Source organism: Pomacea canaliculata, linkage group LG14, assembly GCF_003073045.1.
Source record: "Pomacea canaliculata isolate SZHN2017 linkage group LG14, ASM307304v1, whole genome shotgun sequence".
Classification (NCBI taxonomy): domain Eukaryota; kingdom Metazoa; phylum Mollusca; class Gastropoda; order Architaenioglossa; family Ampullariidae; genus Pomacea; species Pomacea canaliculata.
Genome location: NC_037603.1, coordinates 1,496,998 through 1,521,648, shown reverse-complemented (window position 1 = coordinate 1,521,648; position 24,651 = coordinate 1,496,998). Strand labels below are relative to the sequence as shown.

The 24,651-nt window shown below is 42.8% G+C and overlaps 2 protein-coding genes across 2 annotated transcripts; both read right to left on the bottom strand.

Annotated features, from left to right (window-relative positions):
• Positions 1 to 357: 357 nt before the first annotated feature.
• LOC112555651 (zinc finger protein 596-like) lies at positions 358 to 16,395 on the bottom strand. Its single transcript, XM_025224093.1, has 5 exons — positions 16,228 to 16,395; positions 13,721 to 13,927; positions 7,974 to 13,459; positions 5,578 to 7,087; positions 358 to 5,378 (listed from the first exon to the last, which is right to left on the bottom strand). Exons 3-4 carry the CDS (start codon positions 9,631 to 9,633, stop codon positions 6,885 to 6,887), a joined length of 1,863 nt encoding a protein of 620 aa, XP_025079878.1. The 5' UTR covers positions 9,634 to 13,459; positions 13,721 to 13,927; positions 16,228 to 16,395; the 3' UTR covers positions 358 to 5,378; positions 5,578 to 6,884.
• Positions 16,396 to 18,123: 1,728 nt separating this feature from the next.
• On the bottom strand, positions 18,124 to 23,662 carry LOC112555498 (monocarboxylate transporter 13-like). The gene is given in 10 exon segments (XM_025223932.1): positions 18,124 to 18,353; positions 18,587 to 18,678; positions 18,680 to 18,710; positions 18,851 to 19,120; positions 19,696 to 19,936; positions 20,069 to 20,433; positions 21,046 to 21,189; positions 21,492 to 21,681; positions 22,095 to 22,314; positions 23,487 to 23,662. Coding segments are annotated over 9 exon segments (1,611 nt in total). The 5' UTR covers positions 22,206 to 22,314; positions 23,487 to 23,662; the 3' UTR covers positions 18,124 to 18,186.
• Between the last annotated feature and the right edge of the window lie 989 nt (positions 23,663 to 24,651).

Here is a 24,651-nt window from a genome sequence, read left to right as displayed (position 1 = left end):
GCATTAATAATATTTACTGTTTACTTGTTTACCTGACGACAGAAGTAGGTTTGATAATGCAACCAAGTCTTAATATATTGAAATTTGTACCAAACAAATCTCTTGTCCCAATGACAACATTTCTGTTTTTTTTTTTTTTATTGCGCCATTTACCTGTGTTCTGTGTTGTACTTCTGTTACTGTGCCAATGCAAAATGCTTTTTGCTTGAACAACTTTCTTGATGTGGGTCAATGACCTGTAAAGATATTTTATAATCTCTACCTGGTTTAAGTTTTTTAAATCAGCGAACTCAGTCCAGTATGTAAAAGTAAACGCCTGAAACTGAAGCAATAACAAAAAGGATTTAGAACTTCAGAGATTTTATTACACAGAATTGCAATTCCATTTTTACAATTAAAACAAACATTCAAACCTACACTGTTGCGCAGTTTGTTTGTCCGGAAACAGAACGACCAAACAATCGTATACCAAATAACCCAAATACCTAGAACAGAAATCTACTTTAGTAACCTTGACAGCCTCGACTGTTGAATGTACCATGGAAAGTGTATCTAAAGGTTGAGGTCAACACTTACTGGGGTAAACAAATGCTACATTTGTTCTTAGCGGTGCATGTTAACAATTGAACAAGAAAATTGCAATACCGGAGAGCAATGTGTGAAGAAAAATGTGGACAATTTTTGAGTGGTACCCGATGTAATCAACAATTAGACCTTGTTTACGGGTGGTCCTATGTATCAACAGCTCATAGGAGAAGGCGGCTTTTGTGGACATTATATTTTTGTGAAGTTGATGACGATGAAAATGATAACAGTCACGATGATGGGAGTAATGACATCAGCAAGGATGCTAGCTCTGAATTTTGTTTCTCGTCACATTGTCATGGGAACCACTTTAGTGTCATCAGTGTAAATATACTAATGAAATTTGCTGGTCATCTGAAAGTTGAAAGGTCATGTGCAGAGGCTGTTCTTAGAATGCCGCTAAAATAGTTGGTGCATCATAAATACTTTATGCCATTGATTTGAGACAAAGTCCTAATTACTATAAGTAATATGAACGACAAAGTTATGATCACAGATTTTTTTAAAACTCCATCACAGAATATCAAATAAGCAAATTAACAGAACACCAACGTAAACAAAACAGTGAGACAGCATTCAACTATAGTCCTAAAGGATTAAAAAAAAACTTAATAGAGAAATCATTTGAAAATAACCACGGAAATCGCGGCTTGAACCCACTCAGTGACCTCTTCTCCTTTCACCATACGTTAAAAAGACTGAGGAGTAGGAGAGGTGTGTGAAGCAAACGCATAAAAGGTCAAAAGTTAAACTGAGGTCTGAGGATCGTCCAACTTGCGGTATGTCTGAGATTCCACGATTCTTTCTTAAAATCTCCGTGGTCAGCTTCTACTACTAGTCAGTAGCATCGCCTCTATCATCAGGTCGTCATCGATGGAAAAACAATCGTTAATTGGATACGAGAGTGTGGGATGGAGGTGCGATGGAGGGGTACAAGTCTCCCCGTGGGATTAATTTTTCAGGCAATTATCGACTGTTTGTATTGTGGACAGCAAAAATGTGGGTCGTGTCATAGTTCATCAAATAAAGTTTTCCTCCAATCAACAATGCTACTGGATTCTGTTATTATTTATAGGTACAGTTTGTTGAAGCTAATGTTTTGCTTGCAAAAGCAGGCCACGCAATTTCTAAACATTTCATTAATCATGCAGTAATCATACAAAACGAGAACTATTTTATAAATTCTTTACAATTGTTTTTAAACTCGAAACATTTAGACCATATAATTCATACAAAAAAGCGCAAAGATGGAAGGTAGGGGTGAGGTTTAATACCTCACTAAACTGATGAAAACAATCACAAATTCATTTTTTTATCCCTCCGCAGCACACACTGTAACAAAATAATAAATAGTGCCGCAAAAAGTCTCAGAACCTATAGTTCTCAACAAATATCTTTGGAATATGTGAATAAAAATGCATGCAATAACATTTTATGGATAACGTACGGGCCAACAGTACAACTTGTTCACTAATTTTCTGAGTCTCATAGAACCGCCAACACATAAAAAAATTAGAGGAAAATATCGACAGCAGCTCTTGAAGTTCCATTTCTTTCACTTACATAGTGTGATTTTTCTTTTCTTTTAATCCACTTTAAGCCCAGATGGGCATTTGTAGCCAAGATACAAGCAATGATGCATACAAACCTGAAATATGTCACATATTATGTCACATAGCAATTATATAAATATACACACATTTTGAAACTGCAGTTGTAACAATCTGTCAAATTAACACTACATTCATATTGTATTAAAACCACAAATGAGTATCCAGTTCCTGAACTAGTGATATTACAATTTGAATAAATTTGCTTAATGTTCACTGTTTGTTTTCATATTAATTAGCTGATAAAAATTTTAATGTATCAGGGGAACATACAAAATAGTCTGGAAGAATCGCTTTAGCGGAAACAGTCAATAAGAGGTGAGCACACATAAAAATATAATGAAATTCATCCCCTACCTCACTTAAATTACATAATTTCTAGGTATTTCATTATATCTTAATTGTTGGATAGGCAGTTTATTGAAACTTAAATTAAATTTTATTAAGTGGATTTTTTTAAGGCAGGGGTTAAATTTATCAGGTACTTCTCCATGTTAAAATCTTCTTTCAACATATGGCAAGTAACGCGGAAATTATCTGTGTACATAGTAATTCACATACTGAGCTATTAAATAAAATCTTGCTAATTGGAACAGTAGGACGGATAATTTTCGTTCTCCAATGGTATGGTTAGTTGATAGTCTATCCCAGAAGCACAGTAACTTTCATTTTGCAAAGATTGACATAGTTTGGTCCTCACCATACATGATGGTGAGCTAGTTTTTACATTCAACATCAATGTCATAAATAATACCTGCATCCTGTCACAAATATCAAGAGATTCAAAAGCCCAGACTTCACTTCAGCAAAATACATTTTATACATCTTTCAAAAAGGTCAATTTGAATATCAAAGGGCAGGTCAAGCTATCTACATTTCTTTATCAGAGAGAACATTGCTTTTTTTTTTTTTGCAAGAGCCCATCATAATTTAATAACCTTATTGAATTTATTGTTGTGATTAAAACCTGTTTTTAGGTACTTATATAATCCTGTATCACCTCAATAATTCAGCCGTTAAAGGAAAGATGTGGAACTTTTCTAACCTTGCCAAGTGAAAATGTCATAGTTCTAGTTTCCTCAGTATTTAGTTGCAGACCGTATTTTTTGCAGTAAACATTGAAAGCTTCCAGTGCATTCTGCATGTCACCTCTGTTTTTTTTTGTATGACTGTATCATCAGCATACAAAACTAGGAATAGGTATAAATAATGACAAACATTATGGAAATCATAGTTATTTGATAATGTTTGTGGTAATATCAGATATCAATTACTGTTTTGAGATGCTTCATTTTAACAGCATGAACATTCGCTAATAGTCTGATTAATATAACAGTTTAATCACTGACATTAAATTGACTCATTAATTCTATTAAGAAAATTAGAAGACAAATCACACTTTCAGACTGGTCTGTTCAGGCTGCATGGCATAATATTTTTATCATCCAGTTTCTGTTTAATACCCTTAGCATGTTTATTATTATCAAGTTTCAAGATTCTTTTGTGAATCTCTTATCCTCTAAGGCGTATATATATATCATATTCCTATCTATCTTTATGTACAATATCTCTCACTCACACCCACCCACACATTTCATTGGTCGGGTTATAACAGCTAATATATTAAAAATTAATGAAACTAATCAGTAAATTAAGTCAGGTATGATTCCTGTTCTGGCATTAAGTCTCTAAGTAGTAATATATATTTATTATCCCAATAAGCTAAAGTCTCTTCAATTTATTGAAAAGCATTCTTTAGGTGTAAACTGAATGTTCTGGTGGTACATATACCGCAGTACCAACGAGAGTTGGATTGTATTTATTTGGAATACTAAATTTGAAGATAAGGTCAGGGTGCTGCAGAAAACTGTAATAATTCTGAAGGTCATTATCTATTCTACTGGCAAAGTCGACATCTTTACATCTTCAAAATCTTTAAATACCCCAACAGCTCATTATGAACATTGTTTACATACTAGAAACTGTCCCATTTTTCACAAAACACATAAAGCCAGTGACATTACACTGATCTAAATCTAGTTTTGTTTCTAGAAGACAGACAATATCCATTTCACTAAAACATCACATAGCTCAGGAACTGTTTCTTTGAGACCACAAACATTCAGGGACTAAAAAACATAAGTGGAAACTTGGTAACTTTGGGCTTCAGCATTCATGTTGAACTTTCTGCAGGCAGTGTATTTATATTTAAAACCTGTACTCTTATTATTATCGTCACTGACATCACAGGTATTGTCCTTCTCTACCTCGATCGCATTGTTTACATTTATATAAGTAGCTTCGAAAGCAATAGTAGAGGTAACATACAGTGAAAGCATCAATACTTGTATCACCTGATGGACACAGAGAGGTGTTCAAGCGGTTCAAACAGATGTACCTCGACGAAGTGGCATCAAGTGCTGGAAAATGATCTGGGTCTGATGGTTGCACCTAATCAGTACACAAATAGTTGGCTAGTATGAGAAACAAAATTACATCCCCTCCCATGCCTTGGGCCGACCAAGACCCGTTGACCGATCACAAGAGCTTCATCTTGAGGTTAGGACACACCAGGTACGGGGGATCATACATGTACCCCACACCATGTCACCGCAAACTTGAAGAAGTCGTCTGAGGTCTCGATGACTACAGGTTTCGGACGATCTGCAGGAAACAGTCCTGGAAGAGTTTTCTTGGCACACGTGACCTTGCCAACCAGTGAGTTCATACGTCAAATCCCAACGAGAGGATGTAAATTCAGAAAGGAATTCTGCAAATGCAGTACTGTAATTAACCACAATTCAAGCCACAGAAATACTCCCTTGAACACAGCTCAGAAATAGGAAGAAAGAAACAACTTATCCCTTCAATACCCGGGTATTTCAAGTACTTAAGCAATACACGTTTGACGATCTGAAGGGTTTGACAACAGTTTTAAAACCTCTCCTTAAAAAAATCTGTGTAAGAAGAGATTTCCAACAAAAGACAAAAGGAGAAGTAACTTTGGCTAGATCTCCGAGCAGTTGTCTCCCATGGCTCACTGCACGAGGTATCAGGATGTCGCTGGTGAAGATGAGGAACCAGATGTATGTTTGTGCCGTCCTTGTACCCGCTTCACATGGTTCAGAAGGTTGCTCTCCCGCTTCCCTCTCCATTTACAATGTAGCACATACCTGTTGACCACTGATGGACAAGAAAAAAATACTTATTTTTTAGCCTTAACTCACCGCGCTAATCCTAAGCTAGGAACACGCGCCTGTATCATTATCCCCACCACTGGAAACCTAAATCAGATACCAAGAAAGAAAACAGGACCAGGAGATGAGGACCTGGCTTGAGGGATCCGTTTTGCTATACACTACAAAAAAAATGTTGTACTTACCTATTACTTTCATCTATACGATGCATTAGCCTTCACTCCATCAGCCATCAATGCTTCACTGTATAGCAGTGGGTCTGGAACCAAGGGCTGCAAGTCATAACTTCCCTCTTCGTCATCTTGGCCAGAACGATGTATAAATTCCATCTGCGAAGACGCACATTGACTTTTGCCCACGAGCAGGCATCGTCTGCCTCGTCTGGTCGTTGCTGTTTACTGAAGTTTTCGTCGCTGCTACCGCATTTGCATTTTGTCGCTTTTTTTCTGTAGTTGTGATGATCTCACCGTGGTATCAGAGGCTACCCCCTCGGTGCCTTTTCTATTTTGCGATACGATGAGGCCATCAACACAATCTTGTCGCCCTTGTAGTGTGCGTGGACATCGTTTCCTCTGTAGCTCCTCAGGAGATCGATGGCGTTCGATGAAGTCACTTGCTATGGCAATTCCTATTTCTCTGTCTCTTCTTTGGGTAAAAATGTCCATTTTGTGACCACAATACGCAATTTTTGCGATCATTGGTTTAGGTTTCTTTTTATATTCAATTTGTGAAGCGCTCTGCATGTGATGCTTGCCCAACCGGTGATTACGTCACGTGTATAACCCTCTCTGCCGGGTGTGGCATTACACTTGTTTAGGAGCTCGATTACAGCATTCACACGCGTTTCAGAAATTTCTTTCCCACTCTCTGGTATTCCAAAAAGAAGTTTATTTTCTCCACAGAATCCTCCATGAGTGTTAGTCTCTGGCGCACATCGTCGAGGGTTTCAGCTTCATTGTTTACAATTGTCATAAGATAACTCCCAGCACAATGTTTCCAACTTTTGTTTAAGCTTTGAGAAATCTATCCAGACGGCGTCATGACTAGATGCATTGCAAACATTTCCCCCCATCCCCTGGTTTCACACTTGTAGAAGTAGTTTTGCTGTGAAGAAGAGGTATACCTCTAGTGGTATTCTCCTTCCACTGAAAGATCAAGATGTCCTGCTGGACGCCATTGTCATGTTCCCTGTCTGAAACCTCCTAACACGAGCCGGCATTGTCTAAACAGAGAACACACGTTTTAGTTTAGTTTTCTGTACACGGGTATTTCAAGCACTTAAGGAAGGCGGGTTTGACGATCCGAAAGGTTTGACATCAGTTTCACAAACCCGAAATATAAAGCAAACGGGTTGTTGTGTATTAGAAGAAAGAAAATATTTCTAACAGAAGACAAAAAGATATGCCCTGGCAGTTGTCTCCCATTGTCTACCATCACGTAGAAACCTGGGGTACGTGATTGCCCGAGGTATCAAGATGTCGCTGGTGAAGATTCACACGTGTGTGGGTGTAAGGTTTGCTTCCCCGCTACTATCGCTAGGAAACAGATGTGTGCTTGTGCCGTCCTTTCTATCCTGTTGCCTAGTCATCTGCGCGGTGCCAACTTTGTGTACTCGCTTCATGTGGTTCAGAAGGTTGCCCTCACGCTTCCCTCTCCATTTGCACAAGGTGCAGTGCAGCACGGAAGCGTTGACCACTGATGGACAAAGACAAAAATAAACTTCGTTTTTTTCTACTCTCACTTACTGAACTGCGCTAAACCTAAGCTAGGAACACGTGAGTATATCAACATCGCTACTACAAATAAAAACTAAACAATCACATACCAAAATAGAAAATAGGACTTGGTGAAGAGGACCTGGCTTGAGGCACCCGATACAAAAAAATGGAGCCTTCCTGTTACTTTAGGGCACTGACTTAACTTCTAGACCTATTTGCTACGGAAGGAGACTTGTAATGTTGAGGACCACTGCACAACCTGCCAGTCCAAGTTTTTAAGTATACTAGCAGAATTTGTGAGCATTTGGGCTTGTGAACCTTATACTCCCTCACTCTCTTTTTATTTTTTTGTTGTGCAATAATAATAATAAGTAATCTAAGGTCATGGTGGCCATATTCGTTTAAGAATTTTACAAGAATATTGCAAGTTTCGTCACGGCAAAAGAAATTCGACACAATCGAGATCACTAAATCTTATCAGATTTTGCAATAACAAATGTAACATACAGTCATACAGTCTTAAAGGCTTCTTTGTGAGAATGAAACTAAGTTGACACGATTCCTAGTCAAAATGATGATTGCAATTTAAAACAGTTTGGTAGGATTGCTAACGTTTTCATTAGTGTGCGAATGCAAGAAGTAACTAACATGATCATGGCCCCAATAATCTTGCAAATATCAAGACAAATTATAAGTTATCCTGATACCTTATTAGTTAAAGACCTTATGAATCCTCTGCAACCACAAAAAATCACCTATCCATTTGAAACGAAGAATGCTATAAAGATAGAATTTCACTCTTTTTGCATGCACCAGATGTGCCAAAATATCAACCTTTCCGTGATTTCTGTTCTAGAACTAACCTTTCTTACGCTCCTCCTGTTTCTTGTCGCCGTCAAGCGCCATGTGGAAGGGCCTGCGTCCCCGCTTGCCGATGTTGAAGCTGAAGCCCTCCTGACGGCACAGATCCCGCTCCACGTGACGTGCCAGTGCTGTGCTGTCCAGAAAGCAGCAGCGGCACGTGCGGCACTGGAAGGGGCGGATGCCGGTGTGCAGACGCGAGTGGACGGTCAGGTGGATCTTCTGGGTGAAGCGCTTGCAGCAGACGTGGCACTGGAAGGGCTTTATACCCAGGTGAGTCTTGCAGTGCTTGGCCAGCGTTTCCTTGCGCAGGTACACCTTGCCGCAGGTGTCGCAGGTGAAGTGCGGCTTGCCGCTGGAGATGTGCTCCTGCACCTTGCGCCGATACAGGTCAGCATACTTAACGGGCTTCACGTGCAGCAGGCGGTGCTTCAACAGGTTGTGGCGGTACGTGAAACTTCTCCCGCACTTCTCGCACATGAACGGCTGCACGTGACAGCGCAACGCCACCTCTGGGTGCGACTCCAGGTGGCTGTTCAAGCTCTGGGCCGTGGCGAAGCGGTCGGGGCAATGCGGGCAATCGTAGGCGGTGTAGGAAGAAGTCGCCCCATCACCGCGACTCTTGTCGCGGAGCTCCGTTGCCTCTGTGTGTTTCCGATGTCGGGTGGAGTCCTTCGTCTTGTCGCCAACACCGTTTTCCGACGCGGTCGCGATTGAGGTTACAATTGCCACATCAACGAGCATCTGGTCGTGTGACATCATGTGGTATCGGAAAGATGACCTGCTGTTGATGATGACACCACAGTAGTGGCACAGAAAGCTGCGCCGCCCGACGGTGTCGTGGGTCAGTCTGTGCTCGTTGCGGTGACCGGATTGCTTGAAGCCCTTCCCACAGATGTCGCAGATGTGGGGGCGTTCCTCGCGGTGTGATCCCTCGTGCCGCCGCAGCCGGTAGATGTTCGCAAAGACCTTGCTGCACTCGCGGCATGTCAGCTCCTCTTTTGTGTACGGTACTCGCCGTCGCCTGCGGTTGGGCCGCGAGTGACGAACCTGCAGCACCGCCGATTTGGACTCTCGAACAGCTTCGTCAATCTGGAAGCTGACGTTTTCGCTTCCAGACGCTTCACTTGTGGCCGTGCCAGCGGAGCAGCTTGTGGAGCTCACAGAGCCGCGGAACTCAGAGCTAGACCTCCCCTCACTGGGTGGAAAACAAGATGGAGTGACATAACCATCCCCGCAGTCCGAAAGCACCTTACCGAGCTGTAACTTTTGCGGCTCGTTATTGCTGCCGATTTTTCGCGATCTGCTTGTCCCACCCGAGCTTCTTTTTCGGCTTCTTCTATTGGCGTTGTGATCAAAGTCCCAGTCGCTTTCAACATCTGTCTCATTTTCTGAGGAAGAAATGAGATCAATTGTTGTTATCGGGCCTCCAATCGTCATCCGAGACATCGTGGGCGTGCTCAGAAAAGTCTGACATCTCCGACAGCTCCTCTTCTTGAATGGCCGTTCTGTAACGGTTGGGCATGCTGCGCCTCTGCCTCGTCGGTCTTCCTTTATCTTCTGGTTCCAAAGTGGTCGAACGGGCGCCTGGCACCAGATGTTCAGTGGAATCATGAAAACTTTGCTGGGGATATTTTGTGTCCAAATTATTGTTACCCTCATTCAGACTGATCTCGTAGCCGCTCACTGGTCTCTCTTCAGAGTTAATGTCATTACCAGTGCACGACACTGGCGCGTCGTCACACCACGTGCTGCTGACGACTTGGCAAATATCCACAGGGCATTCCACGCTTTCCTCCAAAGTCCTCGACAATATTGGCTGAGCGACCGAAGGCTGGGTCTGGTTTTCGATCAAAGTTACTGACTGATGACCAAGTTGTGGTAGGACCGGAGTCGGCCCAGAGAGTCTGTCTGGGAGCACTTTAGATTCTTTGTTAGTTTCCATTTTAATGCTTCCGTAGTCGTTGGGTCGGACGTCGCGCTTGTGTGGACTTCGGCGCGAGGTGCGTCCCCATGGGAACAACAACCTGTTGGCATGGGAAAATTTCTGTGCTGCAGCCTGAGGAAGTGGCGCCTAGAGTCAAGAGCTGGGAGTGGGGAAGGAAGAAGAAGAGAGGAATCCCACTCCCACTCTGCGGCACGCCGGCAAGCGGAGCAGGAGAGTAGTCGACGCTGTCGGTTGCAGGGGTCACATCAACGGATGATCCTTCGGAATCAACTTCTACGTAACGACTCGCGTACCCAGCACCTTGACATGTGAGGGCTGTCGGTAAAAGGTTCCTTCCGAGCGGGCATCGGGGAATCGTCCGATTTTCTTGATAGTTGCAGAGGACGTGTCAGTGTTTCTATGAGAAGGATTTGATGCATGCCGAGTAAACATGGGGATATTATGAGCGATAAACTGAAAGGGCAAGAAAGAAACGTTTCCGAATGGAATCGGAAATGAGGGCATCGGACTAGGACTGTTAGTCTTAGAAGAAATTGGAAGCTTTAGCCCTGAGTTTTCCAAAGACGGTAGCTGTAAGCCTTCCTTTCCCACTTTTTGTGTAGATTTTCTTGACCTCTTAGCCTTCGACCCCTTTCCTGAAGAAATATTTATTTGGATTTGCTGGAGGATTGTACGTGTCCTCGATGGTGGCTGCTCCTGTATGTTCGTCAGCGACGACCGACCCATGCAGCGGATCTTGAATCATAGATTCTGTTACTCTGTCTTGTAAAGCTCTCTTCGTGCCTTGTGACCTTACGTTTCCTTGTTTTGACTTATTTACTCCTGCACTCTTTTTTCCGGTGTTGTCCTTTCGTTTGATCTCGCTCACTATGTGTGTCAGCGTAGCCACAGCAGGGAAGGACTCTATTGCCTGAGTGGTATCTTCGTGGGAAGTCCACTCCGCGTCCTTGGTCTTAGCTGTTAGAGACTGCAGAAGAGCACTTACAGCTGAAATGTTACATTAGAAGCCGTTTCTCCAGAGTTTTCTGACATTTTCTGCTGCTGTTGACTGACTGACGCTGGCGCTGATCTGGTACACAATGTGGGATCTTTCTTGTTTTGTCACTTCATCCTCCTGAAGAATAGGACCGTCTTGGACTGTGTCTTCTGCTTGTGTGGCGACTTGTTTGTCTGGGCAAGCCACTTCAACATGCGCCCTACAGTATTTCGGATTTGATGGGTTGTCCCTGCGTTGTTCAGTACCTGGCGAAGTACATGCTGAAGTATTATTTTGACCTGGTTCAGCTTCACCATCTGGGGCTGCTATTCTTAATTCCTTCTTTTTGATCTCTAGAAACGACCACCTCAGACTTTTCTGCTTGGTGTGTTTCTTAGCATCAACGTCCTTACACGCAATAGGCTGAAGAAGTGGATGTTCATTAAGCACATCATGGTTAGAGGTAGCTCTTGTAGTATCAACCGTAAGATCAAGAGCACCCCTTTGGTACTCAGTCTCAGAAGAGTTCATCTTTGCTCTTGGTTGACCTATTTTCTTTAAGGAAGACCTAGTGTAGATGTTAGAAACGACACGGACGCTGAGTCACTATGTGAGTTGTGCTCTGTCGACTCCGTCCCTGTAAGTTCTTCTTTATAGACACATCCTCTTGTGATGAATTGATGTCATTAATGCTGGTCTGAATGTTTTTATACTTATACCCGAGTCCGAATCCTTGATAAGCTTCTGAGATGGAAGGTTGCTGGTAGACACAGCCGTTACCTGAGTCTGCGCTGGGCAACGCTGTCATGTTTATCTCCCTTGCGTTTAACGCAGCTTTCAGTCTCGTTGTTTTTAAGCTTGTAGCAGAAGAAAATACTGAGGTAGTAGTTCCGATAGTTCCAGACGTGTTGCTTGACTGGCAGAACCCAAGTAGGCTTGCAGTGTCTGTGGGTGGAGAAGTACTAACTATGGTTCTGTGTCCCGTCGACCGAGGGGAAGTAATCACGTTTGTCCGGGCTTGTCTTAAGCTTGATGATGTCCCCATTTTACAGTTGCCAGGTTTGGACGTTTCAGCAGCATCAGTGGGATCTGAGAGTGCAGAATTTGTCAGTTCATTCTGTCGTCCTTGTCCAAAGAGATACGAGGCTCTTCTTGCTCCTGTCGTTGCCGAGCTTGACAATTCGCTTCAACGGACGATTGAAAGCAGAAAGGCGACAGGGGTAAACCTGAGTTTATTTTCTGGAAAGGACTTGGACTAGGACGGGAAGGGTGAAAGGGAGATTGTAGAGGTAAGCTAGGTGACTGCAGAACGGGAACGATGAAGCGTGTTGCAGACTCGTTCAAAGAGCTCATGCCTGTAGGAGCTGAACTGTGCTGAACCGCGCTCTCTCGTTGTTTTGATTTGAGAACATTGGAGTGTGGAAACTTTGTGTCTTGAGAAACAGATGTGCTCCTTCGCCTTATTCCTTGAGACTGCCTCCCAGGTCCAGTGCCATTCTTGTTCGTTTTTGTCTCGGAATCATTGTCAGATTTCATTGGTGCATCCTCTGATTGTGTGACACTAATATGTTGGGGTAGAGAAAGCTGGCCTCGTGCCGGTCGCTGTCTAGGGTTCACCTGCTTTCTGCGGCCCAATGAGCGCTGTACAAGTGCTGACGTAGAAGTGAAGCCATCGTTTTCTGACCTCAAAGATTTCCCTTGAAATCCAAGCTGGGAGAAGACGGGCAACACGGAGGGATGCGTGGAGGGTTCGAGACTAAGACTAACAGGCTGGTCACTGATGACTAAACTCGATGATTGACCTGTGAAGCATTGTTTCGATAATTTCATGTCGTCTGCATTCTCTTCGTCGACGCAATCTTTCAAGGTGCTTTTCGACAGATCGTCTCCCAGTGCCTCCAAGACAGTGCTTCCTCTCACATTTTTGTCGTCTCGAATATCTGCTTGATTGTTTGCCTCTTGCCTTCCTTGCCAGGAGGCAGAACTCCCGCCTGATCTAAGTGATTTTTCACCACTGTCCTTGGTACACTTTCCTGACACCGGTGACTGGATGACTTTTCTTCCCACATTGCCCCTGAACGTCTCTGTGTGGATGTGCTTTAACGAGGCTGTTGATGCCCCAGGTGAAGCAAGAGTTTTGCTAAAAGCAGTTTCTGACCAGCCAACACTTTGCCAGTTATTTTCCTGAAGATCTCTGAGTGTATTAGTATTGGTTTCTTTATCAATATAACTTGGCGCATTGTCTTTGTCCCTGACACCTAAGCTTTCAGTGGTTATTCTTTTATTATATGCCACGTCATCGGCTTGTTCAATCGCAAGGAAGACTGTGACATCGACATCCGTCTTCTTGTGGCGATGAACAAGTGAATTGTTGAGACATTCAGAAGAAGTGCCTTCGATTCTGTCTTCGATAAAAACGTTTTTCTTTTCGACATCGCTGGTTTGGGAAGAATCATCCACCCTGAAATTTGCGGGCTGCTGGGGAAGGTCAACTTCGCACAGGTAGCTCCACTCCTTGGAGATGAATGACGGTGGGAGTTGTGTCAACTCTTTCCTCGGATCACCTGAAAGGATGACAAGATGTAGCCTGGACTGAGATGCAGCATCAGCTCAGGGATATCAGTGTCAGCTTCATCACCCATCTGTATGCCTCTAGTCTTTGTTCACACATGCACACGAGGACAATACATTCACACACAAAGACCAATCGCATGGGCAGACCAACCCTCTCCTGTGTGTGTACGCGCATACACATATTGCACACATGCATTAAATGCGTGGACAAACACGAAAAACAACGCACGAACGCACACATGCATACAGACCATTTTCTTCCTCCATCTCCTGTTTGACCCTCGTGACCTTGTCGGACCAGGGGTCGTGTGATGACCCCGTATCCTGGGCTGTGTCTTTCTCAGCTTTTCCTCCCGCTTTCTCGCTACACTTGTGACAGTCGCCCCGAGTTACCCCTTCCTCCAGAACATGGCGGCAACTGTCAGCATCCGAGGACGTGCTCATGTCCATCTCTTACTCTGCAGAAGAAGACATCCCACAATTCACCAGTAAATCAACGGAAATGGACCACCTCGATACATGAAAATAGAACTTAGACTAACACGAACAGGATTTTTAGTTCTGAAAGAGGGGAACAAGCATCCGTGTGTGAGTAAAAGCCTGACGCCCAGATTTTTGTTTCAAATTTTAGTGCCGCTCATTAAGTATTATTTCCATTTTTAAATCTGTAATCAGTTTGGATTATATTAAAACACAATATAATGTTTTATAAAGATAGAAGAGAAGAAACAACTGAATTTTTGACCAAGGAAAACTGGAAAAGTCAAATGAAGCGTCGCTCACATTCTTGTAGAACTGGTAAATTTATACAGATTTTATAGGCTAAACACATCCTGCAGGATCGTTCTCCTCCTCTCACCTTCCCCTTAACTTTTGCCTACAGGTATCCGAGAGACATCTCCCGTGTTGCCCCCAGCAACTGATCTCAACGACCACCGTAGCAAAGCACCACTGATCCTGTCGTTGCCTTGATTACCGAACTACTCATCTACGACATTAAACGCCATTAATTTGACTGTACCGTCATGCCACTCTCCCAGCCCCTGTATGTCCACATCTGTGAAGGTACAGGAGTCGTCTGTAACCTCGTTTGTAGGTCATCCAAAGTCGGGGACAGATCTGTGTCACCAGTGACTGCGTGCAAGCTATTTATAGCAGCACGTCTCCGAACTGTGTCAGATCTATGTGTGATCTTACCGCCAACTAATACAATGCTAAAAAATTGTTTTCTTTTACTGTGTATTCTGGTGTAATTTTACTTACTACCTATTTCGCTATTTTATTTATTTATTTTTTACTTGTAGTAGACCTGTAGCTGAGATTGTAAAGGTTCAAAATACTGTTTGGGACTTGGAAGCTGGGAGAAGGCGAACTGATGCTACACGACCCTCTCAGTGCAAATGAACTTCATAAAAACAAAACAGGTTCAGAGATTTTTTCCAGAAGAATTTCCAGCAAAATCATGTGCCCTGCTCTTCAGGGTGGATCCTGTAAAGTGGTCTCCCATGACAACCAAGCCAGCAGATGCTTTCCACCCTGGGTGTCGGAAGTTGCATCGTCCGATGTAGATTGACGAACAGAACTGATTCTGAGAGATCAAGACTCAAGGGAATACATACAACCACAAGCAGACGGCTGTCCCGCCATATTATCTGAGGACAGTTGATTGACGTTAGCTCAACGTCATCAGTGATGCTACTGAAGATAAAATTAGACTAATCTGAAAATGATGGAAGTTTCATATGCCTTCACTCTTACTTACTCTTTGTAGAATTTTAACTCGACTGCCTTAATGAGCGTTGTTGGTGCTTGACACAACATTTCTCTACGCCAGTTAATTTATTGCAAATCTAACGGTTTTTGAAATCTCATATAAAAATTAGATATAAAAATATTAAATTTCATATAGAATTTAATTATAATCAGATTCCTAAACAGACATTTGTTATTTTGAGATCAAATTTTTTCAATATTTATAGATTCTAGAACTTTCAAGGTGCAAAGAAGTGGAAATTTCTTGCTCATAAAAATTCTTGCGATAATATTTTTTATCGATGAGGTACACTCTTCATTAAAAGAATGTAAATAAGAAAACATATTCCTTAATAGAGGCTATCAAAAAAATATTTTTTCATTTTTTTCTAACCATAAAACTTTTTTTTATGTAGAAAGTATTCTTGTAATAATTCGGATCTAAACCGTAAAAATGTCAACTCTGATCAGGCAGCAGAATTTTGTTGGTCAGATACAAAATTCATAGTTACAGTAGGACTTACTTGATATGCCTTTGATTTCTTTGCAAACAATCTCTTATTTCATTGTTTAGCGAGGCACCAAATAATCCTCCATCCTTCGCTAAGCAGAAATATCTCGCCCAGATTATCGCCCTCGACGATGATATCAAGATGGCAGCGAAACCGAATAGTCTTGTGCTTTGAAAAATATCACTAAAACTTCAAAATACATCATACACTGTTTGTCGTTTACTATTAGATGATTGTCAAATTTTACAATAACAGCTTTGATGGCGAAAAAACTTGAAGACGATCGCCCGATGTAAGGGGTTGATCTAAAATTGATCTGAGTAGAAAGCCCTCCGAAAACCGAACACTTTGAGGTCTTTGGCGAGAAAAGAAGAGCCAGCTGCATCCAACCCTTGTTTAAGTCCAGTTGTGGTGACTAAGTCTGTGGACTGGAAGCAAGTAATCGCATCATTGTTTCAAGAGTTAGACAAAGGCTGGGCAGACAAGTGTATTACCTGACTCAGACGACCGGTTGATGAAGCTGAACTTCTAGAACCATCGGCTGCGTAACTTGTCAAAATACGTAATCACGAAGGGAAGCAATCGCGATTAAGGACGATTAATCGACTTTGAAGTAATTCGAAACAGAGTGCTTGAATATTTGATACTAACTTTGAAATTAAACTTTATTTATTTTATGGTACAGAAAAAGTGGTTGTCACCTTTTCCCCCTCCTAACCCAAGTTTATTTGAATACTTAGCTTTTGACCTTTAGTGTCATCTTTAGTCATTTAACGTTAACAAAGGGACAACACTTATGAACCAATGTTTTGTTCGAATTCTGTCTTTCAACATAAATTACTCTGGGGAAGAAAGAAAAAGACTGTCCAACAGAGTAACCAGAATAAAGGTAAGAGGAAAGGGGTCAAAGGGCCTGATTTGAATTACTTGTGTTAAGTGTCATGAGATGACTAGGAATAGGGCTGTAGCGTTGGTGCCGCACTGATGCCTCTTGCGGGTGGAGCGAACACGCGGTTAAACGGACGTATGCAGGATGGGAACGGGTAGCCGTTAGGTGGCGTTACGTTCGGGGACCACAGCGGTTAGTGGCGGTGCCAGGCTGTCGGGAGGGACAAGTGGGGGTAGGGGGTCAGAGGCTGAGAACCGCGGACGATTGTTAGTTGTTGCGTCTGGTCACAGCTACGACTGGCGAGGATGTCATCTGATTTCAAACGTAAAGGAACATCAGAGGGCCTTCAACGTCGCAAAAGACATTCGTGTGTTAAGATAAGTGGTGAGAGTGTGTCGAAACGAGTGTAGTGTGTAGTAATTAAGGATAGGATCACGTTGCATGGATCAGAATAAGGAATTGTATACGCGAGCCTTACAAGACTGGCCATATTTGGAATTTTGAAGTTATCTGTAACTTCTTGTACAAATCTCTCGACTTTATTTTTTTATTTTATTTTATTTATTTATTTATTTATTTTTTTTGATGACACCAAATTGATTGAACTGATTATTAGGGAGGCGGGGGCTCTGGATCAGTTTGTATCATCTTTGCTTGTGATTTAGTGTAAGTGTTTCACGTACACCTACATTTAATCACCCCGATAGCAGCTCGATTACGGCATTTTGTCCGTCTCGCATACCCATTCCCCGAGGTTCACGACAAAGTGAAAAAAATAAACGAAGAGAAGTACACTGAATGTCCAAAAATATGTATTTTATTCAAGTATTTTAGAATTCAGAAACGTTGGTATTTTCAAAAATATTGTCTCCGATTAAATTGGTTAACATGGCAAAAATATTATATTTTATTAAAATGACTAGTATATAAATATTATATTATATAAATAAGCATTGCCAGTAAACAGAACATCTAAACAATAAAGATTGGCAGTACACATCACAAGTCTCCTAAGTGTTACTGTCATGGACAACAGAGTCTGTATAATTCTGAAAAGGGATAAAATGTTGACTTTTTCTTTATTTCAATGGCTGACCAGAGGTGCATAAGCGATCCTATTTTCTTTTACTACACATCACTATCCGCAGATTGCGTATGGACATTTTTGTGAACGAGAAGAAAAATCAAAGTTTCATGCACGTTCTAGAACCTGGGACAGGAAAGCCACTTTCCACAACGAATGTGGTTAACATTCTGCTCATCACAAAGAAGAAAATATCTTGTCAGTTATTAGTCAGCCTGCACGTCAGAGAGACAGGACTGCATAGGTCAAAGGGCAGGTTCCAAATACTTGCTGTAAGCTTCCGTTTTGCGTTTGGCCCTAGTTGTAATCTGCTTTAAACTCTAGTTATTTTTCAACACCCAGCGACCCGAAATCCTGTGCATTTCTGCAAATATTTTTTTTTTCTGCACCCTTCCCCCCACCCCGCCTCCACTCTGTCACTTTTTGTTTTGGAATGGAGGGTGGGGAGAGATGCGAGGTTTCGAAGAGGAGCCTAGCTGTTCACTTCATCTTGATCTTTTCGAGGGTCGACAACGAGAGTCTGTAGGTAGAGGGGCGCGGGTTTGAAGAATACGGCGACCACCAGGAGGAAAGAGCCGAGACTAGGTACATGGAACCGGCCATCACAAAGGGCAGGAGGTAGGCGCCAGTTTCGTCGTACAGCTTGCCTGCAGCACGACAAACTTCTGACACCAACGTGTTTCGGCATTTACTGATGTAACATCTAGTGAAAGAAATCCTGTCCCTTTCATTTTTTTTGCTGCTGCTGAGAAATGCACTATATAAATCTTTAGTATTATTCTTCTTCAAATGATAAGATCCCAAGTTTTGATGACTTACACCACACATATCAGCACCATCCTCTACCAACGAAAAGTGGAAGGTCGCATATGAGACTTACCCGCCATGGGAGGGTCCAGGGTGAAGAAAACGCCTTGGAAAAGAGCAACAACTCCAAAGGACTGGGTCAACATTTTCAAGCCCAGCTGCTGTCAGCACGATCGTCCTCATGGACACCGCCACGGCTGTAACAACGGAGTTTGAAGGCAGAAGTTGAGTTTCATTCCCTTATCCCCTTCTCTCCCTCCCTTCTTCATCTATCAAACCCTATCACACAATCAAATCATTGCTGGATGAAATGAAGATTATGCAAATGAACTCTAACCCATGCACATTCCAAAGACTGCGGAGTTGACGGCCAGCCCGGCGAAGCCCTCACACCATGGGAACGTGTAGCAGACGACAGAGGCGATGGAGAGGGCGACGACGTAGAGCCAGATGCAACGCAGGTGCAGCAGGTCAACGAGGACGCCAGCGACTATTCTGCTGGCGGTGTTGGTGATGCCCACGATGGAGATGAGGAAGGCAGCCTGGTGTCTGGGCACGCCTTTCAATAGGGCTAGGTCCGGCAGGTAGGTCAGCGGGACGGACTGGACTGGAGGACATGGAGGGACACCAAAATACAATGGTTAGCACGGTTCTTTTGGGTGGGTTAGGTGATGCAGGGGCTCAGAATGTGAGTTCTCAACATTACAAATCGATCTTGAACTGCGAATTAAACTCTGAGCTTCTATTTTGTGTGTGAGGGTGGGAGCGAGCAATTGAAAATGATAATTGACTACCACGAATGTTGTGGTCATTATTAATACATATTACTCATATACTGTTCCTTAATGAAATAAATTAATTTATCTTTAACAGTCTGAAAAGCAAGACCTGAAACGAAAGCTATGGCAGCCTTCCTTTCAAAGCACATGTTTCAGTATGCCTAGCTATCACTTATTTATTAGACTTTTAACTTGTTCTTATCGGGACGAGGAATCAAAATCTTCGAGATTTCTTTTCCGTTTCTTAATGAATTTTCAGTTACAGAAAAAGAAGCGTTTTAAGTGCTACAGAAAGCTAAAAACTAAGTAAAAATGGTTGCACAGTTATCCATTTCTATCTTCTCCGTTGAGAATAACCACAGGGTTTACCTAACTTTCCTATATTTCTTTGACAGTTAATTACCTGTCCACATGGAAAATGTCACAAGCAGGAAGAGGAATGCTTTGTTGCTGAAGAGGTGGACCGCAAAAATACTGCGGATTCTTTGTCCACATCTGCCACCGCACGCGACTAGTGAATGCCAAGCAAACACTGCGTCGCTGGTTTCCCACCTGGTGGTGCTGCTCGCCGTTAAGATTTGTCTTTTTTTGCAGCAGCGGTTGCAGTGGAGCGGGGATAGTAACGGGGCTTTTCTTGCCACTGGCTAGGTCCCCTCCAGCGCCGTCTGTCCCCAGTCCATTATTCCCTGTGCTCTTGTTTGTGACGCCGCTGCTGCAGCGGTTGGTGGCGTCGCAGATATCGCCGTCTTCAACATCTCCACTTTCTTTCATCTTCGTCCCTCCGACGTCTGCAGTTTTGGCGTCTTCTTCCTCCACGTAGTTGTACAGCTCTTGGCTGTCCCCTCCCTGTTTGCGCCCGCCTTCTCTGCCACACGTCTTCCGCTTCCGGTGACTGAGCCGCGCGGAGGCGAGCGGGCGGAAGACCAACCGCAGGCCAGGCAGTGGAGGAGGAAGGCGCCCAGCAAAAGGACGGTCTCGCGCCAGGTGAAGTGCTGCAGCAGCATGTCGCAGACGTTGGCGTAGACGAAGACGCCGACGCCAGAACCACTGGTGGCGATGCCGGTGGCGATGGCTCGCTTCTTGTCGAAGTACAGGCTGACAGCGATGACGGACGACAGGAAAATCATGCAGATACCGGTACCTGTGACGTCACCATATAGACATGCGTACTCGTAAGCTCATGATAGCCATTTGAACGTGACATAAGACGGCTTGAGATCGGCGCGCGCGTGTGTGTGTGTGCGCGCGTGCGACGTCGCCACACTAAGACATGTGACGGTATCGCACAGACAGTCGCACATCGATGAGACATGCACATGTGAACATATTTCATCCCATATTGAGAACCTGTCACAGATGTGCAACAGTGACATCACATCGACACATCTGTACATCACGTGACATCAAGGTACCACCTCTGTGCGTCACGCGACGTCACATGTAGTTGTTATATATTCATCTTACCACCGCTGTACCGCAAAATCGCTTGTGTCTCTGACACCTCCATATTTTTGTCTGTACCTCCCGTTACATGAAATGATTACTGTACATGCGATGAACACCTGTACCTGTGACATCACATAGCCCCTTATACCAGTGACGACCTCTACACGCACACGCGCGCGCTGCTGCACTTGTCACAGCATCATGTAGGACAGATTTGCACACAACATAACCCTGTTACCACAATCACTCACCGTTCAGTACATTCGACAAAATCCAAAAATCAATGAGAAAAATCCTCTACTCGCACCTGCAACAAGACCGTACATCACGATGAGGACAGACACGCTGGGTGCAAAGGCGGATGAGATTAACCCTAGTGCACACACCAGTGAGCCAGCCATGGTCACCTGCCTGGTGCTGAAACGCTTCAGTGACAAACTCACCAACGGACCTATAAATAAATAGATTAATATATGTATAAATATTACGATATAGACAAATATCTTTAGTTTGTTGGTGGTGTTGTTCATCGTAAACTATTCAGCATGAAAAGGTGCAATAGTTTAATTTGAAATATGTCATTATTTTCGATTTGGGTTCCCCCCACCCCTCTCACATCCCCAATCCTTCGAGCTACTCAAATGCTTAAAGGCACACTAACGACTTAGCGTCATTAATGTCCACTCCCTTTTATGTCTTCTTTTAATATGACTATTCCAAATTTTTTTTTAAAGGCATGAACTGTACGCCTACCCATCAACATGCTCATGCCCAGCTGGGCTGACCCAACCCAGGAGGTCAAGGCCTTGGACTCGTGAAAATCGTCGAGCAGCTCCAGCAGCAGGATTCCGAATGAGAACATCGTGCCGTCAGCAATGAAGTTCACAACAAAGGCGGCGATGCAGACGACCCAGCCCCAGCCGCCGTCGGGGATAAGAAACTTCTGGCAAGAAACGAAAATAATTGGACACTGTTTTTCGACATTATTGCATTGCAAATTACAAGTGCATTTTTCACGAACGTTTAATAGAAAATGGGAGGAAAAGGAAAAGTAAAAGTAATGATTTTTGGGGCAGATTTTATCGCCCACAGTCATTCTACAGACAGTAGTGGTGCACAAAGGCTCTCCAATCCTCGTTCGTACCCGTGCACGTATTACTGGCACAGGGAGTTCTACAGACGGAGAATGATCAAAGAAACAGTAGGTCGGTGATAAAGCGAGTATGTCTGATGATCTTTTCTTACACGTGTTTTGTGTGTGTGTGTGTGAGAGAGAGAGATTGATTATCTGTTTCGCTCAATCACTTGTTTACTCGCATACGCCAACATTCCTTAATAACCGGCCGTTTTATTTACCTCATCTTCTTCTACAGGCGATGCTGCTCCATGTTCTGGATTCTCCGAAACCGGAAGTGTCACTAAGATATCCGAATCCATTGAGTCGGTGTACCCACTTTTGGCCTCCATTACAAGCCAAGCACTGCGACATCACGTTAGCAGCTTTCTCCTTGGTGGCGAGACTTCGTGGCGGTAATGTGAAGTGCGTATGTAGCTGGTATTTAAATGGCTTTTGCATCTGTTGCCAGAGATAAAACAACAATGTGGACACATGAAACAATAAGCCAACGATAGAGAGTACACCATTGTGTACAAAGCTCAATTCGCAAGGTGACAATACACACAACTTATAAAACATTGCATGAGCAACAGAAGTTCGTCTGTTAGCTGAGAATTTCTATTATGATTTACCAAACATAGATCAAATCAATTATACATCTATACATACATACACGAAAACGGTAACTTTCAGAGATGAAAATTGGAAAAGCCAGCTCCCGTCCAGTTGCATGGATAAAAAATATCTTGGAGTCACTTTCTCTTCTGCCCTCCCCACTACTCAAAGACTTTCTCCATTCCTCTTCACTGTTAAACCGTTTCAGATGACGTCATCAAAACAAGCATTGTGGACAGCTAACTACCAATCGTTCAATCAGTTCGCGGTTACTTCGATGATTCTACTACAATCGTAATAATTACTTTTGTTGAGTTTTCATACAAGCCATCGAACCAATCAAGAAGTGTGGGAACAAATTTGATGTCAAGCGAATGACCGCTCCCACTCACCCATCCCCGCTCCTCATATCATGACCCCCACCCCCTTGTATTCACCGTAAACACAGAAACAACATCGACACGCGCAGACCAATCCAATTATAGAACTACTGTTCTCACTAACCCCAGCGCCGGCAGCGCTATCTTAATACATTTGAACTTACTATTTATAGACTGATACATATACTATTCTTAAGGGCAGGATAACTTAAATATTTTCTGTTGCTTTGAGTAACTTTTCTTTCCAACAATTTGCAGTAGGAGAAACTTTTTTTTTTCTCATGAACACTTTGGCCTTGCCAGATCGTTGACGTGGTTAGCAAGAGATATATAGTGGACAGGCAGTTGATTAAGTTTAGCCTGGATGTCAAGAACGTTGTGGACAAAAAACTAGCTGAACTACATAATTAATGGTAAGTACAACTTGTTTCTAATAAAAAATGGTACCTGCTCTATTTTTTTTTTTATTTTTGCGGTGAAGTGGCCCGCGACACGGCTGTCCGAAATGGATATGGCCCGCAGGCCGAAAAAGGTTGAGCATCACTGGACTAGATGAACAAGTGCTGATGCCTTCGCCTTTTATTCCAGCAGTAAAACTTTCTTGAAAGTGGGGATGACTGGAGTTGTTCAACTCACCCTGCCTTTCATTCCCACTCTTTAACTTGCCGTATCTTTGGCACCATAAATGGCGTCTTCAAATAATGTATTTTGATATCAACATATGTTGAGTTTCTTGTCCCCTCGGAGTGACCGCCATATTAGTGCTGCCTTCATTATGGCGCGTAACTCTAGCGTGAATGTCAGTCAGTGCGTGCCCCTTATATCTATTTTTAACTTCCCTGACCTACTTTGCGAAAGGTTGGGAACTGTGCCACGGAATTTGCACGTATCAGTTACCATGTTATATTTTCCATGCGAGAGCTATCCCAACATATAAGCAACACAAATGTAATTAGCATATATTTATACAGATATAAAATAGAGAAAAAATAAACATAACATACATTTGCTGCCCATGCTAGCACAGCAGATTGTTCCTATCGCGTTCGTATCTCAAAGCCATATGTTGTTTTTGTTTTTTTTCTGAAACTATAAGCAGTCACTCCAAGATCAGCAGTCACACATCATTTGACAGCAATAATTATCAGCTATTTACTGAAATATATCTCACTCTCACCTGCAGTTCGAAAATAAATGTTATAGTTGACCGAACCACATCGCAACACTAGCGCTGTTGCCACCATGGACGTATGTATACAAAGTCACTGGACTGTGACTTACGTTCGCCAGCTGATTCTTTTTCACAAAATGAATGATCTACGGTTGACTGCCTCGTAGCAGGTGCTGCACCTGTATGACCGGTAAGGGCGTTGTAACTAGGGCATAGTAACATCACGGACTAACATCCCGTTCGCTGTCGAAGAAAAAGACAGAGAGAAGCAGATATAAACATTGATTTATGTGCATTCAGAAAGTTTGGTATCCTTGACATCATGAAACTGCTTTTCACCCACTAGTTAAATTGAGTTTTAAAGTGAACTAGTAGTAAAGTGCAATTTATTTTTCAAGAGTAAAGCTTGGTGTTGTAGATATTTCCACAAATCTGAGTGAATATCCCTCTTTTGTTTTGAGGTGTACTGCTACAAACACTAGTATGTGAACAGAAAGATCAGCACTTTGCATGGAAGGCTTGGAATAAAAGCTTTAGTCAGTGTGAGAGTTAGGACTGTATGTTAATCTGTGAATAAATATGAAATTACAAGTTTGACTTTGTTCTGTGTACGATGATGTTTGTATATAG

What these genes read in the sequence shown, in the direction of transcription:
- LOC112555651 (XM_025224093.1), bottom strand. Translation starts at nt 9,633, where the DNA reads ATGAGGGTAACAATAATTTGGACACAAAATATCCCCAGCAAAGTTTTC. An exon ending in ACAGGAGGAGCGTAAGAAAG is followed by an intron (nt 7,088 to 7,973) that starts GTTAGTTCTAGA and finishes TTTGTCCATCAG; the next exon opens with TGGTCAACGCTTCCGTGCTG.